The following is an 18,269-nucleotide window of genomic DNA, read 5'->3' as shown; positions in this document are numbered from 1 at the left end:
ACCATAACACATCAACAGGTTGGTTACGGGAACGCCGCCGGGTTCGTGGTCTTCCTGACGAGCTTCCTGGGCGTCATGGTAATGTCCAGATGGGTGAGTGACGTCACCCTCATCATCATCGGCATGGTGTCCTTCGCTGCCGGGATCTACTTCATGGCCTTCGTCACGGCAACATACATGTTCTATCTGGGTAAGATAATATGTTTTATTATTATATTATTATTACAGTGTATATCAGAGTGTAATTACATGTATTTACAGTAGCAAATTACATTTAGTACAGTAGCCAATTACATTTAGTACAGTAGCCAATTACATGTATTTACAGTAGCCAAGTACATGTATTTACAGTAGCCAATTACATTTAGTACAGTAGCCAATTACATTTAGTACAGTAGCCAATTACATTTAGTACAGTAGCCAATTACATTTAGTACAGTAGGCAATCATTTATGATAGATTTATGAGAACTGTACTTTGACCAAGAAAATCTAACTGCTTGGACAAATGCCTGCAGGCAGGCAGGCAGGCAGGCAGGCAGGCAGGCAGGCAGGCAGGCAGGCAGGCAGGCAGGCAGGCAGATCTCCGCCTGCAGTAACTCTGTCATTGAGTTGGAATGAGGAAGGAGACTAAAAACTAAATGGAGTTCCACCACATTGTAGCATGGTGTGAAGATGAGACCTGTTAAACAAGGTGACGCTGTCTCTTTAAATATACTAAATCAGACATCCTCCTCTATGTTTCAGCTTCTCCTTTCTGACAGGGTTTACAGGTTGTGTAGATCAATGGTGTGGAGGGGAGTAGGGAGGGTAGTGTTGTGGAAGGGGAGGGAGGGAGGGTAGTGTGTGTGGAAGGGGAGGGAGGGTAGTGTGTGTGTGTGGAAGGGGGAAGGTAGGTGTGGTGAGGTGTGTGTGTGTGTGTGTGTGTGTGTGTGTGTGTGTGTGTGTGTGTGTGTGTGTGTGTGTGTGTGTGTGTGTGTGTGTGTGTGTGTGTGTGTGTGTGTGTGGAAGGGGAGGGAGGGTAGTGTGTGTGTGTGGAAGGGGGAAGGTAGGGTAGTGTGTGTGTGTGGGGGAGGGAGGGAGGGAGGGTTACATGTGTGGAGGGGAGGTAGGGTAGTGTGTGTGAGGGAGGTAGTTACTACAGGGAGAGGTAGTTACTACAGGAGAGGTAGTTACTGTAGGAGAGGTAGTTACTGTAGGAGAGGTAGTTACTACAGGGAGAGGTAGTTACTACAGGGAGAGGTAGTTACTACAGGGAGAGGTAGTTACTACAGGGAGAGGTAGTTACTACAGGTAGAGGTAGTTACTACAGGGAGAGGTAGTTACTACAGGGAGAGGTAGTTACTACAGGGAGAGGTAGTTACTACAGGAGAGGTAGTGGAAACAGGAGTAGTGGAAACACTAGGAGTGGTGCTCCCCATCGGGTTTCAACAGGTAGCCAAGGCTGAACAGACTAGAACACAATAGTTACTACAGGGAGAGGTACCCAGGAGGCTGAATAGACTAGGACACAATAGTTACTACAGGGAGAGGTACCCAGGAGGCTGAATAGACTAGGACACAATAGTTACTACAGGGAGAGGTACCCAGGAGGCTGAATAGACTAGGACACAATAGTTACTACAGGGAGAGGTACCCAGGAGGCTGAATAGACTAGAACACAATAGTTACTACAGGGAGAGGTAGGAGGCTGAATAGACTAGGACACAATAGACCCTAAGGGATATTTACTGGAATGGTCACCTGATCTTGTCTGTAGTTCACCTGAGGTTTTTGTATTCATCCTCACATTTCTGTTTCAGCTCGAGCCCTGACCCTGTTTACCACATGCCAACCATCCGAGCTCTGCTTACTACAGGAGGGTAGTTACACAGGGAGTCCTAATGTCTGTCTCTCAACCATAACACGGGGCGAGTCCAGCGTTACTACAGGGAGGCGTAGTTACTACAGGGAGAGTAGTTACAGGGAGGGATAGTTACCTTTAGATCACAATGAATATGATTACATGGATCTAGACCCGTAGTGTTTAAACAGGAGATTTGGAAACACTAGAGGATAAGTGGTGCTCCCTATCAGACCCCGGGTTTCAACAAATTGTGGTTGACTCACTTCTTTCTTACAAAATCACCCAGGAGGCTGAACAGACTTGAACACAATAGTTACTACAGGGAGAGGTACCCCAGGAGGCTTAATAGACTAACAAACAGTTACTACAAAGAGACCCAGGAGGCTGATCACATAGGACACAATGTGTCATTCACTCACATCTGGACACAACGCAGGAGGCTGAACCACTAGTTTACAATAGTTACTAGAGGGAGAGGTGACCCAAGGCATGAATGACTAGAACACAATAGTTACTACAGGGAGAGGTAGTGTCATGTTAGGAGGCTGAATTAGACTAGAACACAAGGGTAGTCATACTACAGTGTCATGTTAGGTACCCAGGAGGCTGAATAGACTAGAACACAATAGTTACTACAGGGAGAGGTACCCAGGAGGCTGAACACAATAGTTACTACAGGGAGAGGTACCCAGGAGGCTGAATAGACTAGGACACAATAGACCCTAAACATATTCTGCTGGAATGGTCACCTGATCTTGTCTGTAATGCTTCACCTGAATTGTTTTTGTATTCATCCTCACATTTCTGTTTCAGCTCGAGCCCTGACCCTGTTCGCCCTGATTCCCATGCCAACCATCCGAGCTCTGCTGTCTAAACAGGTCAACGGCTCATCGTACGGTAAGTCCTATGGTTCATGTCTGTCTCTCAACCATAACTACGGGGCGTATGTGTCCAGCGTCTCAAAGTTACCGGTGCTGATTTAGGATCTGTTTTACCTTTTTAGATCACAATGAATATGATTACATGGATCTAGACCCGTTTGTGTTTAGAATCCAGATTTAGACCCGTGACATAGAGGACAAGGAGGCGTCACTACAGACCCCGGTTCGATTCCAAGGTTGTATCACATAGGTCGGCGTACAATTGGCCCAGCGTCGTCCGGGTTTGGCCCAGCGTCGTCCGGGTTTGGCCCAGCGTCGTCCGGGTTTGTCCCGGGGTTGGTCGTCATTGTAAATAACAATTTGTTCTTTAACTGGCTTTCCAAGTTAAATAAAGGTTTAACAAACAGACAAAAGAGACTTCCTGACCTTTCCATTGATCACATACTGTACGCACCGATGTGTCATTCACTCACATCTGCTGTGACACAACGCAGTTGGCTAACCACTGTTTATACTCACTTTCTAGAGCCTGCAACGTAGGGTGACGCAAGTCATGAATGACAACGCATTCCCTTACAACACAGGGTGCTAGGGTGAAGCCAGTAGGGTGGATTAGTGTCATGTTAGGGAGAAACCAGTAGGGTATATTAGTGTCATGTTAGGGTGAAGCCAGTAGGGTAGATTAGTGTCATGTTAGGAAGAAACCAGTAGAGTAGATTAGTGTCATGTTAGGGTGAAGCCAGTAGGGTGGATTAGTGTCATGTTAGGAAGAAACCAGTAGGGTAGATTAGTGTCATGTTAGGAGAAACCAGTAGGGTAGATTAGTGTCATGTTAGGGAGAAACCAGTAGGGTAGATTAGTGTCATGTTAGGGTGAAACCAGTAGGGTAGATTAGTGTCATGTTAGGGTGAAACCAGTAGGGTAGATTAGTGTCATGTTAGGGTTAAACCAGTAGGGTAGATTAGTGTCATGTTAGGGTGAAACCAGTAGGGTAGATTAGTGTCATGTTAGGGTTAAACCAGTAGGGTAGATTAGTGTCATGTTAGGGAGAAACCAGTAGGGTAGATTAGTGTCACCAGTAGGGTAGATTAGTGTCATGTTAGGGAGAAACCAGTAGGGTAGATTAGTGTCATGTTAGGGAGAAACCAGTAGGGTAGATTAGTGTCATGTTAGGAAGAAACCAGTAGGGTAGATTAGTGTCATGTTAGGGTTAAACCAGTAGGGTAGATTAGTGTCATGTTAGGGTGAAACCAGTAGGGTGGATTAGTGTCACCAGTAGGGTGGATTAGTGTCACCAGTAGGGTAGATTAGTGTCATGTTAGGGTTAAACCAGTAGGGTAGATTAGTGTCATGTTAGGGTTAAACCAGTAGGGTGGATTAGTGTCATGTTAGGGAGAAACCAGTAGGGTAGATTAGTGTCATGTTAGGGAGAAACCAGTAGGGTAGATTAGTGTCATGTTAGGGTGAAACCAGTAGGGTAGATTAGTGTCATGTTAGGGTGAAACCAGTAGGGTAGATTAGTGTCATGTTAGGGAGAAACCAGTAGGGTAGATTAGTGTCATGTTAGGGAGAAACCAGTAGGGTAGATTAGTGTCATGTTAGGGTGAAACCAGTAGGGTAGATTAGTGTCATGTTAGGAAGAAACCAGTAGGGTAGATTAGTGTCATGTTAGGGTGAAACCAGTAGGGTAGATTAGTGTCATGTTAGGAAGAAACCAGTAGGGTAGATTAGTGTCATGTTAGGGTGAAACCAGTAGGGTAGATTAGTGTCATGTTAGGGAAACCAGTAGGGTAGATTAGTGTCATGTTAGGGTGAAACCAGTAGGGTAGATTAGTGTCATGTTAGGGTGAAACCAGTAGGGTAGATTAGTGTCATGTTAGGGTGAAACCAGTAGGGTAGATTAGTGTCATGTTAGGGAGAAACCAGTAGGGTAGATTAGTGTCATGTTAGGGAGAAACCAGTAGGGTAGATTAGTGTCATGTTAGGGAGAAACCAGTAGGGTAGATTAGTGTCACCAGTAGGGTAGATTAGTGTCACCAGTAGGGTAGATTAGTGTCATGTTAGGGTAAACCAGTAGGGTAGATTAGTGTCATGTTAGGGAGAAACCAGTAGGGTAGATTAGTGTCATGTTACCAGTAGGGTAGATTAGTGTCATGTTAGGGTGAAACCAGTAGGGTGGATTAGTGTCACCAGTAGGGTAGATTAGTGTCATGTTAGGGAGAAACCAGTAGGGTAGATTAGTGTCATGTTAGGGAGAAACCAGTAGGGTAGATTAGTGTCATGTTAGGAAGAAACCAGTAGGGTAGATTAGTGTCATGTTAGGGTGAAACCAGTAGGGTAGATTAGTGTCATGTTAGGGTTAAACCAGTAGGGTAGATTAGTGTCACCAGTAGGGTAGATTAGTGTCACCAGTAGGGTAGATTAGTGTCACCAGTAGGGTAGATTAGTGTCATGTTAGGGAGAAACCAGTAGGGTAGATTAGTGTCATGTTAGGGGAGAAACCAGTAGGGTAGATTAGTGTCACCAGTAGGGTAGATTAGTGTCATGTTAGGGAGAAAACAGTAGGGTAGATTAGTGTCACCAGTAGGGTAGATTAGTGTCATGTTAGGGAGAAAACAGTAGGGTAGATTAGTGTCATGTTAGGGAGAAACCAGTAGGGTATATTAGTGTCATGTTAGGAAGAAACCAGTAGAGTAGATTAGTGTCATGTTAGGGTGAAGCCAGTAGGGTAGATTAGTGTCATGTTAGGGAGAAACCAGTAGGGTAGATTAGTGTCATGTTAGGGTGAAGGGTAGGGTGGATTAGTGTCATGTTAGGGAGAAACCAGTAGGGTGGATTAGTGTCACCAGTAGGGTAGATTAGTGTCACCAGTAGGGTAGATTAGTGTCATGTTAGGGTTAAACCAGTAGGGTGGATTAGTGTCACCAGTAGGGTGGATTAGTGTCACCAGTAGGGTAGATTAGTGTCATGTTAGGGTTAAACCAGTAGGGTAGATTAGTGTCATGTTAGGGTTAAACCAGTAGGGTAGATTAGTGTCATGTTAGGGTGAAACCAGTAGGGTAGATTAGTGTCATGTTAGGGTTAAACCAGTAGGGTAGATTAGTGTCATGTTAGGGTTAAACCAGTAGGGTAGATTAGTGTCATGTTAGGAGAAACCAGTAGGGTAGATTAGTGTCACCAGTAGGGTAGATTAGTGTCATGTTAGGTTAATCCAGTAGGGTAGATTAGTGTCATGTTAGGGAGAAACCAGTAGGGTAGATTAGTGTCATGTTAGGGAGAAACCAGTAGGGTAGATTAGTGTCACCAGTAGGGTAGATTAGTGTCATGTTAGGGAGAAAACAGTAGGGTAGATTAGTGTCACCAGTAGGGTAGATTAGTGTCATGTTAGGGAGAAACCAGTAGGGTAGATTAGTGTCATGTTAGGGTGAAACCAGTAGGGTGGATTAGTGTCACCAGTAGGGTAGATTAGTGTCATGTTAGGAGAAACCAGTAGGGTATATTAGTGACATGTTAGAGAAACCAGTAGGGTAGATTAGTGTCATGTTAGGGAGAAACCAGTAGGGTAGATTAGTGTCACCAGTAGGGTAGATTAGTGTCATGTTAGGGAGAAACCAGTAGGGTATATTAGTGACATGTTAGAGGGAGAAACCAGTAGGGTAGATTAGTGTCATGTTAGGGAGAAACCAGTAGGGTAGATTAGTGTCATGTTAGGGTGAAACCAGTAGGGTAGATTAGTGTCACCAGTAGGGTAGATTAGTGTCATGTTAGGAAGAAACCAGTAGGGTAGATTAGTGTCATGTTAGGGAGAAACCAGTAGGGTAGATTAGTGTCACCAGTAGGGTAGATTAGTGTCATGTTAGGAAGAAACCAGTAGGGTATATTAGTGACATGTTAGGGAGAAACCAGTAGGGTAGATTAGTGTCATGTTAGGGAGAAACCAGTAGGGTAGATTAGTGTCATGTTAGGAGAAACCAGTAGGGTAGATTACATGTTAGGGTGAAACCAGTAGGGTGGATTAGTGTCACCAGTAGGGTAGATTAGTGTCATGTTAGGGAGAAACCAGTAGGGTAGATTAGTGTCATGTTAGGGAGAAACCAGTAGGGTAGATTAGTGTCATGTTAGGGAGAAACCAGTAGGGTAGATTAGTGTCACCAGTAGGGTAGATTAGTGTCATGTTAGGGAGAAACCAGTAGGGTATATTAGTGACATGTTAGGGAGAAACCAGTAGGGTAGATTAGTGTCATGTTAGGGTGAAACCAGTAGGGTAGATTAGTGTCATGTTAGGGAGAAACCAGTAGGGTAGATTAGTGTCATGTTAGGGAGAAACCAGTAGAGTAGATTAGTGTCATGTTAGGGTGAAACCAGTAGGGTAGATTAGTGTCATGTTAGGTGAAGCCAGTAGGGTGGATTAGTGTCATGTTAGGGAGAACCAGTAGGGTATATTAGTGACATGTTAGGGTGAAGCCAGTAGGGTGGATTAGTGTCATGTTAGGGTGAAACCAGTAGGGTAGATTAGTGTCACCAGTAGGGTAGATTAGTGTCATGTTAGGAAGAAACCAGTAGGGTAGATTAGTGTCATGTTAGGGTGAAACCAGTAGGGTAGATTAGTGTCATGTTAGGGTGAAACCAGTAGGGTAGATTAGTGTCATGTTAGGGAGAAACCAGTAGGGTAGATTAGTGTCATGTTAGGTGAAACCAGTAGGGTAGATTAGTGTCATGTTAGGGTGAAACCAGTAGGGTAGATTAGTGTCATGTTAGGAAGAAACCAGTAGGGTAGATTAGTGTCATGTTAGGTGAAACCAGTAGGGTAGATTAGTGTCATGTTAGGGAGAAACCAGTAGGGTAGATTAGTGTCATGTTAGGGAGAAACCAGTAGGGTAGATTAGTGTCATGTTAGGGTGAAACCAGTAGGGTAGATTAGTGTCATGTTAGGGTGAAACCAGTAGGGTAGATTAGTGTCATGTTAGGGAGAAACCAGTAGGGTAGATTAGTGTCATGTTAGGGTGAAACCAGTAGGGTAGATTAGTGTCATGTTAGGGTGAAACCAGTAGGGTAGATTAGTGTCATGTTAGGGTGAAACCAGTAGGGTAGATTAGTGTCATGTTAGGGAGAAACCAGTAGGGTAGATTAGTGTCATGTTAGGGTGAAGCCAGTAGGGTAGATTAGTGTCACCAGTAGGGTAGATTAGTGTCATGTTAGGGAGAAACCAGTAGGGTAGATTAGTGTCATGTTAGGGAGAAACCAGTAGGGTAGATTAGTGTCATGTTAGGAAGAAACCAGTAGGGTAGATTAGTGTCATGTTAGGGTGAAACCAGTAGGGTAGATTAGTGTCATGTTAGGGAGAAACCAGTAGGGTAGATTAGTGTCATGTTAGGGTGAAACCAGTAGGGTAGATTAGTGTCATGTTAGGGTGAAACCAGTAGGGTAGATTAGTGTCATGTTAGGGTGAAACCAGTAGGGTAGATTAGTGTCATGTTAGGGTGAAACCAGTAGGGTAGATTAGTGTCATGTTAGGGTGAAACCAGTAGGGTAGATTAGTGTCATGTTAGGGAGAAACCAGTAGGGTAGATTAGTGTCACCAGTAGGGTAGATTAGTGTCATGTTAGGAAGAAACCAGTAGGGTATATTAGTGACATGTTAGGGAGAAACCAGTAGGGTAGATTAGTGTCATGTTAGGGAGAAACCAGTAGGGTAGATTAGTGTCATGTTAGGGAGAAACCAGTTGGGTAGATTAGTGTCATGTTAGGGTGAAACCAGTAGGGTGGATTAGTGTCACCAGTAGGGTAGATTAGTGTCATGTTAGGGAGAAACCAGTAGGGTAGATTAGTGTCATGTTAGGGAGAAACCAGTAGGGTAGATTAGTGTCATGTTAGGGAGAAACCAGTAGGGTAGATTAGTGTCACCAGTAGGGTAGATTAGTGTCATGTTAGGGAGAAACCAGTAGGGTATATTAGTGACATGTTAGGGAGAAACCAGTAGGGTAGATTAGTGTCATGTTAGGTGAAACCAGTAGGGTAGATTAGTGTCATGTTAGGGAGAAACCAGTAGGGTATATTAGTGTCATGTTAGGGTGAAGCCAGTAGGGTAGATTAGTGTCATGTTAGGAAGAAACCAGTAGAGTAGATTAGTGTCATGTTAGGGTGAAGCCAGTAGGGTGGATTAGTGTCATGTTAGGGAGAAACCAGTAGGGTATATTAGTGTCACCAGTAGGGTAGATTAGTGTCATGTTAGGAAGAAACCAGTAGAGTAGATTAGTGTCATGTTAGGGTGAAACCAGTAGGGTAGATTAGTGTCATGTTAGGGTGAAACCAGTAGGGTAGATTGGTGTCATGTTAGGGTGAAACCAGTAGGGTAGATTAGTGTCATGTTAGGGTTAAACCAGTAGGGTAGATTAGTGTCATGTTAGGGTGAAACCAGTAGGGTAGATTAGTGTCATGTTAGGGAGAAACCAGTAGGGTAGATTAGTGTCATGTTAGGGTGAAACCAGTAGGGTAGATTAGTGTCATGTTAGGGAGAAACCAGTAGGGTAGATTAGTGTCATGTTAGGGTGAAACCAGTAGGGTAGATTAGTGTCATGTTAGGGTGAAACCAGTAGGGTAGATTAGTGTCATGTTAGGGTGAAACCAGTAGGGTAGATTAGTGTCATGTTAGGGAGAAACCAGTAGGGTAGATTAGTGTCATGTTAGGGTGAAACCAGTAGGGTAGATTAGTGTCATGTTAGGGTGAAACCAGTAGGGTAGATTAGTGTCATGTTAGGGTGAAACCAGTAGGGTAGATTAGTGTCATGTTAGGGAGAAACCAGTAGGGTAGATTAGTGTCATGTTAGGGTGAAGCCAGTAGGGTAGATTAGTGTCACCAGTAGGGTAGATTAGTGTCATGTTAGGAAGAAACCAGTAGGGTAGATTAGTGTCATGTTAGGGTGAAACCAGTAGGGTAGATTAGTGTCATGTTAGGAAGAAACCAGTAGGGTAGATTAGTGTCATGTTAGGGTGAAACCAGTAGGGTAGATTAGTGTCATGTTAGGGAGAAACCAGTAGGGTAGATTAGTGTCATGTTAGGGTGAAACCAGTAGGGTAGATTAGTGTCATGTTAGGGTGAAACCAGTAGGGTAGATTAGTGTCACCAGTAGGGTAGATTAGTGTCACCAGTAGGGTAGATTAGTGTCACCAGTAGGGTAGATTAGTGTCATGTTAGGAAGAAACCAGTAGGGTAGATTAGTGTCATGTTAGGGTGAAACCAGTAGGGTAGATTAGTGTCACCAGTAGGGTAGATTAGTGTCATGTTAGGTGAAACCAGTAGGGTAGATTAGTGTCATGTTAGGGTTAAACCAGTAGGGTAGATTAGTGTCATGTTAGGGTGAAACCAGTAGGGTGGATTAGTGTCATGTTAGGGTGAAACCAGTAGGGTAGATTAGTGTCATGTTAGGGTGAAACCAGTAGGGTAGATTAGTGCCATGTTAGGGTTAAACCAGTAGGGTAGATTAGTGTCATGTTAGGGTGAAACCAGTAGGGTAGATTAGTGTCATGTTATGGAGAAACCAGTAGGGTAGATTAGTGTCACCAGTAGGGTAGATTAGGGTACATGTCGGACCACTACGTATACCACACTACATTTTAGTTCTGGTTTAACCGAGATTAGGTCCCAATATAGTCCACTACTAAACCTTTCATATCTGTAGGGGTTAAGGTTTGGGGCCCTGTTTTCTGACGAGGGGTCGTAACAACGCTGCCGTTAGGTTGAACCAGAACAGGTCCTCTTCCCTGTTCTGCTGTTACGAGGTTTAAAAGGGGAGCTATTGAACCGACATGAAGAGATGTGCTTTCTCTCTGACGCCATCTTTAGTCAGACGTCCTCAACTGACCTGACGAGCTTGTTCATCCAGTTCTGGTTTAATTATAACACACCATCCCAAATGGAACCCTATTCCCTATGTAGTGCACTACTTTAGACCAGAGCCCTATGGAACACTATTCCTTATATAGTGCACTACTTTAGACCAGAGCCATATGGGTTAAGTTTACACCATAGGGAATAGGGTGCCATTTGAGATGGAGACTGCCTGTTATTATAACCCTCTCCATGATATTTATACAGACAGAATGGCTTTCTGTTTGTTAAGAATTGAATAGACTTGGAAACGAGAGAAAATAGGAAATTTATTTTACCCATTGACATAAGCCCTGCACCGAGCTGCTCCCTTCTCAGACCAACAGTAGCACCCTCTATATTCTAGTTTGTAAGAACCAAATATACCTTCCAGATCGTTGCACTTTTTGATACAAGTACCAAACTTGGTACACTAATACCAGATCCCTTTAAGGAACATTGATACGATTGGAGGCAGTCTGGGAAGCCTGTCAATCAACCAGGACCAAATATACCTTCCAGATCGTTGCACTTTTTGATACAAGTACCAAACTTGGTACACTAATACCAGATCCCTTTAAGGAACATTGATACGATTGGAGGCAGTCTGGGAAGCCTGTCAATCAACCAGGACATTTGAATAGATTTCCTGTCAGAATAAAATAGGGTGAAATATTTCCAAACGACTTTGTAACGTCATCAACTAAATCAACCCCACCAAAAATACAGACAACACTTCTGATCATAAAATACCAAAGACCTCCAGGGAGGTCATATTGAGGTCTTTGTGATAGTGCCAACACATTTCACACAGTCAGGACATGTCTAAAGAAGTATTTTTGGTGGGCAGACTACACATTAGGTTGGAGTGGGCAGACTACACATTAGGTTGGAGTGGGCAGACTACACATTAGGTTAGCAGACTACACATTAGGTTAGCAGACTACACATTAGGTTAGCAGACTACACATTAGGTTAGAGCGGGCAGACTACACATTAGGTTAGAGCGGGCAGACTACACATTAGGTTAGAGCGGGCAGACTACACATTAGGTTGGAGCAGGCAGACTACACATTAGGTTGGAGTGGGCAGACTACACATTAGGTTGGCAGACTACACATTAGGTTAGCAGACTACACATTAGACTACACATTGCAGACTACACATTAGGTTTGCAGACTACACATGGTTTGCAGACTACACATTAGGTTTGCAGACTACACATTAGGTTTGGTTTGCAGACTACACATTAGGTTTGCAGACTACACATTAGGTTTGCAGACTACACATTAGGTTTGCAGACTACACATTAGGTTTGCAGACTACACATTAGGTTTAGGTTAGACTACACATTAGGTTGGCAGACTACACATTAGGTTAGCAGACTACACATTAGGTTAGCAGACTACACATTAGGTTAGCAGACTACACATTAGGTTAACAGACGCTAGACGTGACGCTTGGCTTTCAGGCCAAAGACTTCAATCTTGGTTTCATCTGAGCCTCTAATTGCGGCAAAGTTGGTTCCTGTCTTGGTCACGTTCGTGCTGTTGAACCACCCGCCCGCAAAAAAAGAAATAGTTTGATAATATCGCCTCCCCCTCGCCAGGCGACTGCTGCATGGTGCAGCCGGCAAAACGCAGAAGCAGTGATGCATGACATGACCTTAGATCACACGAAGGCAACAGTCAAACTATTTGTATCCCATAATGCAACACATTTTGAAAGGCATTTGTGCTTCACAGGGATCACCCTCATCTCACTGCAGCTGTCCTTTAAGATCGCCAGCCTGGCCTACACTCCCATCTACACCAAGGTGTACCAGGCTACACTGGACTGGTTCCCCGGGTTCGTCTTCACCCTGTCCAGCATCATCACCGTCCTGGCCACCATACCTGTCAGGTACGTTATGACATCATCAGTCCTAGCCACCATACCTGTCAGGTACGTTATGACATCATCAGTCCTGGCCACCATACCTGTCAGGTACGATATGACATCATCAGTCCTAGCCACCATACCTGTCAGGTACGATATGACATCATCAGTCCTGGCCACCATACCTGTCAGGTACGTTATGACATCATCAGTCCTGGCCACCATACCTGGGTCAGGTCATCAGACCATATGACATCATCAGTCCTAGCCACCATACCTGTCAGGTACGTTATGACATCATCAGTCCTGGCCACCATACCTGTCAGGTACGTTATGACATCATCAGTCCTGGCCACCATACCTGTCAGGTACGTTATGACATCATCAGTCCTGGCCACCATACCTGTCAGGTACGATATGACATCATCAGTCCTAGCCACCATACCTGTCAGGTACGTTATGACATCATCAGTCCTGGCCACCATACCTGTCAGGTACGATATGACATCATCACATCATCAGACATCATCTCTGCCACCACCATACCTGTCAGGTACGATATGACATCATCAGTCCTGGCCACCATACCTGTCAGGTACGTTATGACATCATCAGTCCTGGCCACCATACCTGTCAGGTACGATATGACATCATCAGTCCTGGCCACCATACCTGTCAGGTACGATATGACATCATCAGTCCTAGTCCTGGGTACCATCATCAGTCCTGGCCACCATACCTGTCAGGTACGTTATGACATCATCAGTCCTGGCCACCATACCTGTCAGGTATGACATCATCAGTCCTGAGCCACCATACCTGTCAGGTGACATCATCAGTCCTGGCCACCATACCTGTCAGGTACGTTATGACATCATCAGTCCTGGCCACCATACCTGTATGACATCATCAGTCCTGGCCACCATACCTGTCAGGTATGACATCATCAGTCCTGGCCACCATACCTGTCAGGTACGTTATGACATCATCAGTCCTGGCCACCATACCTGGTCAGGTACGATATGACATCATCAGTCCTGGCCACCATACCTGTCAGGTACGACATCATGACATCATCAGTCCTGACATCCACCATACCTGTCAGGTACGATATGACATCATCAGTCCTAGCCACCATACCTGTCAGGTACGTTATGACATCATCAGTCCTAGCCACCATACCTGTCAGGTACGATATGACATCATCAGTCCTAGCCACCATACCTGTCAGGTACGATATGACATCATCAGTCCTAGCCACCATACCTGTCAGGTATGATATGACATCATCAGTCCTGGCCACCATACCTGTCAGGTACGATATGACATCATCAGTCCTGGCCACCATACCAGTCAGGTAAGATGTGACATCATCAGTCCTAGCCACCATACCAGTCAGGTAAGATGTGACATCATCAGTCCTAGCCACCATACCTGTCAGGTAAGATGTGACATCATCAGTCCTAGCCACCATACCTGTCAGGTACGATATGACATCATCAGTCCTAGCCACCATACCTGTCAGGTACGTTATGACATCATCAGTCCTGGCCACCATACCTGTCAGGTACGTTATGACATCATCAGTCCTGGCCACCATACCTGTCAGGTACGTATGACATCATCAGTCCTGGCCACCATACCTGTCAGGTACGTTATGACATCATCAGTCCTGGCCACCATACCTGTCAGGTACGTTATGACATCATCAGTCCTGGCCACCATACCTGTCAGGTACGTTATGACATCATCAGTCCTAGCCACCATACCTGTCAGGTACGTTATGACATCATCAGTCCCACCATACCTGTCAGGTACGATCATGACATCATCAGCCATCATCAGCCACCATACCTGTCAGGTACGTTATGACATCATCAGTCCTAGCCACCATACCTGTCAGGTACGATATGACATCATCAGTCCTGGCCACCATACCTGTCAGGTACGTTATGACATCATCAGTCCTGGCCACCATACCTGTCAGGTACGTTATGACATCATCAGTCCTGGCCACCATACCTGTCAGGTAAGATATGACATCATCAGTCCTAGCCACCATACCTGTCAGGTACGTTATGACATCATCAGTCCTAGCCACCATACCTGTCAGGTACGTTATGACATCATCAGTCCTAGCCACCATACCTGTCAGGTACGATATGACATCATCAGTCCTAGCCACCATACCTGTCAGGTACGATATGACATCATCAGTCCTAGCCACCATACCTGTCAGGTACGTTATGACATCATCAGTCCTGGCCACCATACCTGTCAGGTACGTTATGACATCATCAGTCCTGGCCACCATACCTGTCAGGTAAGATGTGACATCATCAGTCCTAGCCACCATACCTGTTAGGTAAGATGTGACATCATCAGCCCTAGCCACCATACCTGTCAGGTACGTTATGACATCATCAGTCCTAGCCACCATACCTGTCAGGTAAGATGTGACATCATCAGTCCGAGCCACCATACCTGTCAGGTAAGATGTGACATCATCAGTCCTAGCCACCATACCTGTCAGGTAAGATGTGACATCATCAGTCCAAGCCACCATACCTGTCAGGTAAGATGTGACATCATCAGTCCGAGCCACCATACCTGTCAGGTAAGATGTGACATCATCAGTCCTAGCCACCATACCTGTCAGGTAAGATGTGACATCATCAGTCCCAGCCACCATACCTGTCAGGTAAGATGTGACATCATCAGTCCGAGCCACCATACCTGTCAGGTAAGATGTGACATCATCAGTCCTAGCCACCATACCTGTCAGGTAAGATGTGACATCATCAGTCCAAGCCACCATACCTGTCAGGTAAGATGTGACATCATCAGTCCTAGCCACCATACCTGTCAGGTAAGATGTGACATCATCAGTCCTGGCCACCATACCTGTCAGGTAAGATGTGACATCATCAGTCCTAGCCACCATACCTGTCAGGTAAGATGTGACATCATCAGTCCTAGCCACCATACCTGTCAGGTAAGATGTGACATCATCAGTCCTAGCCACCATACCTGTCAGGTAAGATGTGACATCATCAGTCCCAGCCACCGTTTTTTACCCTGAGTTTCCACTTGCCTTGAACTCACTGAAGAGTTCCCAGTTCCCAGCTGTTTTGAACACGGCACTTACCTGACAGGTATGGTGGCTAGGACTGATGATGTCACGACTTATCAGCCCGGCCAGACCCACGGGGTTACAAAGAACATTTCCAATACTTGTTACACGGTACAGGAATAATGACAGAAATAAGGACCCTGTCATGTAAAGCGTCGCCACATTTCCTTTGTACGATGTTTCTCTCTCCTCCAGCATGGTGGGCTGCAGATCTGGCCGGGCTGACAGTTACGAGAGGATCCTGGAGAACTGACGGTTACGAGAGGATCCTGGGGAACTGACGGTTACGAGAGGATCCTGGAGAACTGACGGTTACGAGAGGATCCTGGGGAACTGACGGTTACGAGAGGATCCTGGGGAACTGACGGTTACGAGAGGATCCTGGGGAACTGACGGTTACGAGAGGATCCTGGGGAACTGACGGTTACGAGAGGATCCTGGGGAACTGACGGTTACGAGAGGATCCTGGGGAACTGACGAGAGGATCCTGGGGAACTGACGGTTACGAGAGGATCCTGGGGAACTGACGGTTACGAGAGGATCCTGGGGAACTGACGGTTACGAGAGGATCCTGGGGAACTGACGGTTACGAGAGGATCCTGGGGAACTGACGGTTACGAGAGGATCCTGGGGAACTGACGGTTACGAGAGGATCCTGGGGAACTGACGGCGGCGACGATGTGATTGTGACGGCTTTGAGATTGAGCCACGTTAATGTCCTTGGTACCGCCATCACAGGCCCTTCCTCGTCGTCTCTGTGACACTGGAGCCGGCGTCAGCAGCACTTACCATGAATGCAATCGCTGCAAAAACGCATTGTTGGTAGTTACACAACGCGTCTTTCGGAATGAATCCCAGGCCTGAGCACAATCAACATGTCCAACAGGGCTGATACAGGGCTGATACAGGGCTGATACAGGGCTGATACAGGGCTGATACAGGGCTGATACAGGGCTGATACAGGGCTGATACAGGGCACTATTGAAAACACTGACATTCTCTAGAGCCCTCACATTCTGGACCTCCAAGCCAGTTCGATGTTCCCGTCACTGTGAAAGAACTGCGGTGAAACAGAGCTGAATTAACTTGAAATACTTTACTGTCACTTTTTAATGCATTATTTTTTTTTGCATTTGAACTATTGTGTTCTTTATTGTGGATCAAAAGCATTTGAGTGAACAGATTAAATACTTGTCTTTATTTGGTCCGATATGTAAAATCATTTGAGGTAAAGATAGTTGCATCAACACAACATCTATTATTTAAATATGTTGTTCCAACAACAACATGTACATATTATGATTCAATAGTAAACAATGCACACTGAAAAGGAGGACAGTAGAGAGAGAGAGAGAACAACAGGAGGACAGTAGAGAGAGAGAGAGAACAACAGGAGGACAGTAGAGAGAGAGAGAGAACAACAGGAGGACAGTAGAGAGAGAGAGAGAACAACAGGAGGACAGTAGGAGAGAGAGAGAGAGAGAGAACAACAGGAGGACAGTAGAGAGAGAGAGAACAGTAGAGAGAGAGAGAGAACAGGAGGACAGTAGAGAGAGAGAGAGAGAACAACAGGAGGACAGTAGAGAGAGAGAACAACAGGAGGACAGTAGAGAGAGAGAGAGAACAACAGGAGGACAGTAGAGAGAGAGAACAACAGGAGGACAGTAGAGAGAGAGAGAGAACAACAGGAGGACAGTAGAGAGAGAGAGAGAGAACAACAGGAGGACAGTAGAGAGAGAGAGAGAACAACAGGAGGACAGTAGAGAGAGAGAGAGAACAACAGGAGGACAGTAGAGAGAGAGAGAGAACAACAGGAGGACAGTAGAGAGAGAGAAGAACAGGAGGACAGTAGAGAGAGAGAGAGAACAACAGGAGGACAGTAGAGAGAGAGAGAGAACAACAGGAGGACAGGAGAGAGAGAACAACAGGAGGACAGAGAGAGAGAAACAGAGGACAGTAACAGGAGGACAGTAGAGAGAGAACAACAGGAGGACAGTAGAGAGAGAGAGAGAGACAACAGGAGGACAGTAGAGAGAGAGAGAGAGACAACAGGAGGACAGTAGAGAGAGAGAGAGAGAGAGAGAACAACAGGAGGACAGTAGAGAGAGAGAGAGAACAACAGGAGGACAGTAGAGAGAGAGAGAGAACAACAGGAGGACAGTAGAGAGAGAGAGAGAACAGGACAGTAGAGGACAACAGGAGGACAGTAGAGAGAGAGAACAACAGGAGGACAGTAGAGAGAGAGAGAACAACAGGAGGACAGTAGAGAGAGAGAGAGAACAGGACAGGAGGACAGTAGAGAGAGAGAGAACAACAACAGGAGGACAGTAGGAGACAGTAGAGAGAGAGACAACAGGAGGACAGTAGAGAGAGAGAGAGAACAGAGGACAGTACAGGAGGACAGTAGAGAGAGAGAGAGAACAACAGGAGGACAGTAGAGAGAGAGAGAGAACAACAGGAGGAAAGTAGAGAGAGAGAGAACAACAGGAGGACAGGAGGACAGTAGAGAGAGAGAGAACAACAGGAGGACAGTAGAGAGAGAGAGAACAACAGGAGGACAGTAGAGAGAGAGAGAGGACAGTAGAGAGAGAGAACAACAGGAGGACAGTAGAGAGAGAGAGAAGGAACAACAGGAGGACAGTAGAGAGAGAGAGAGAACAACAGGA

The 18,269-nt window shown here is 45.5% G+C and overlaps 1 protein-coding gene across 1 annotated transcript; it reads left to right on the top strand.

Moving 5' to 3' along the window:
* Positions 1-13: 13 nt before the first annotated feature.
* LOC118381775 (uncharacterized) lies at positions 14-16,803 on the top strand. Its single transcript, XM_052517220.1, has 12 exons — positions 14-190; positions 2,659-2,742; positions 12,338-12,620; positions 12,755-12,964; positions 13,024-13,149; positions 13,217-13,258; positions 13,576-13,659; positions 13,744-13,785; positions 13,954-14,037; positions 14,626-14,667; positions 14,710-14,793; positions 15,799-16,803. Exons 1-12 carry the CDS (start codon positions 76-78, stop codon positions 15,854-15,856), a joined length of 1,254 nt encoding a protein of 417 aa, XP_052373180.1. The 5' UTR covers positions 14-75; the 3' UTR covers positions 15,857-16,803.
* The last annotated feature ends 1,466 nt before the right edge of the window (positions 16,804-18,269 follow it).

Source organism: Oncorhynchus keta, unplaced genomic scaffold, assembly GCF_023373465.1.
Source record: "Oncorhynchus keta strain PuntledgeMale-10-30-2019 unplaced genomic scaffold, Oket_V2 Un_scaffold_621_pilon_pilon, whole genome shotgun sequence".
NCBI lineage: Eukaryota > Metazoa > Chordata > Actinopteri > Salmoniformes > Salmonidae > Oncorhynchus > Oncorhynchus keta.
The sequence above is the reverse complement of the archived record's forward strand: the minus strand, read 5'-3'. Positions and strand labels throughout refer to the sequence as shown.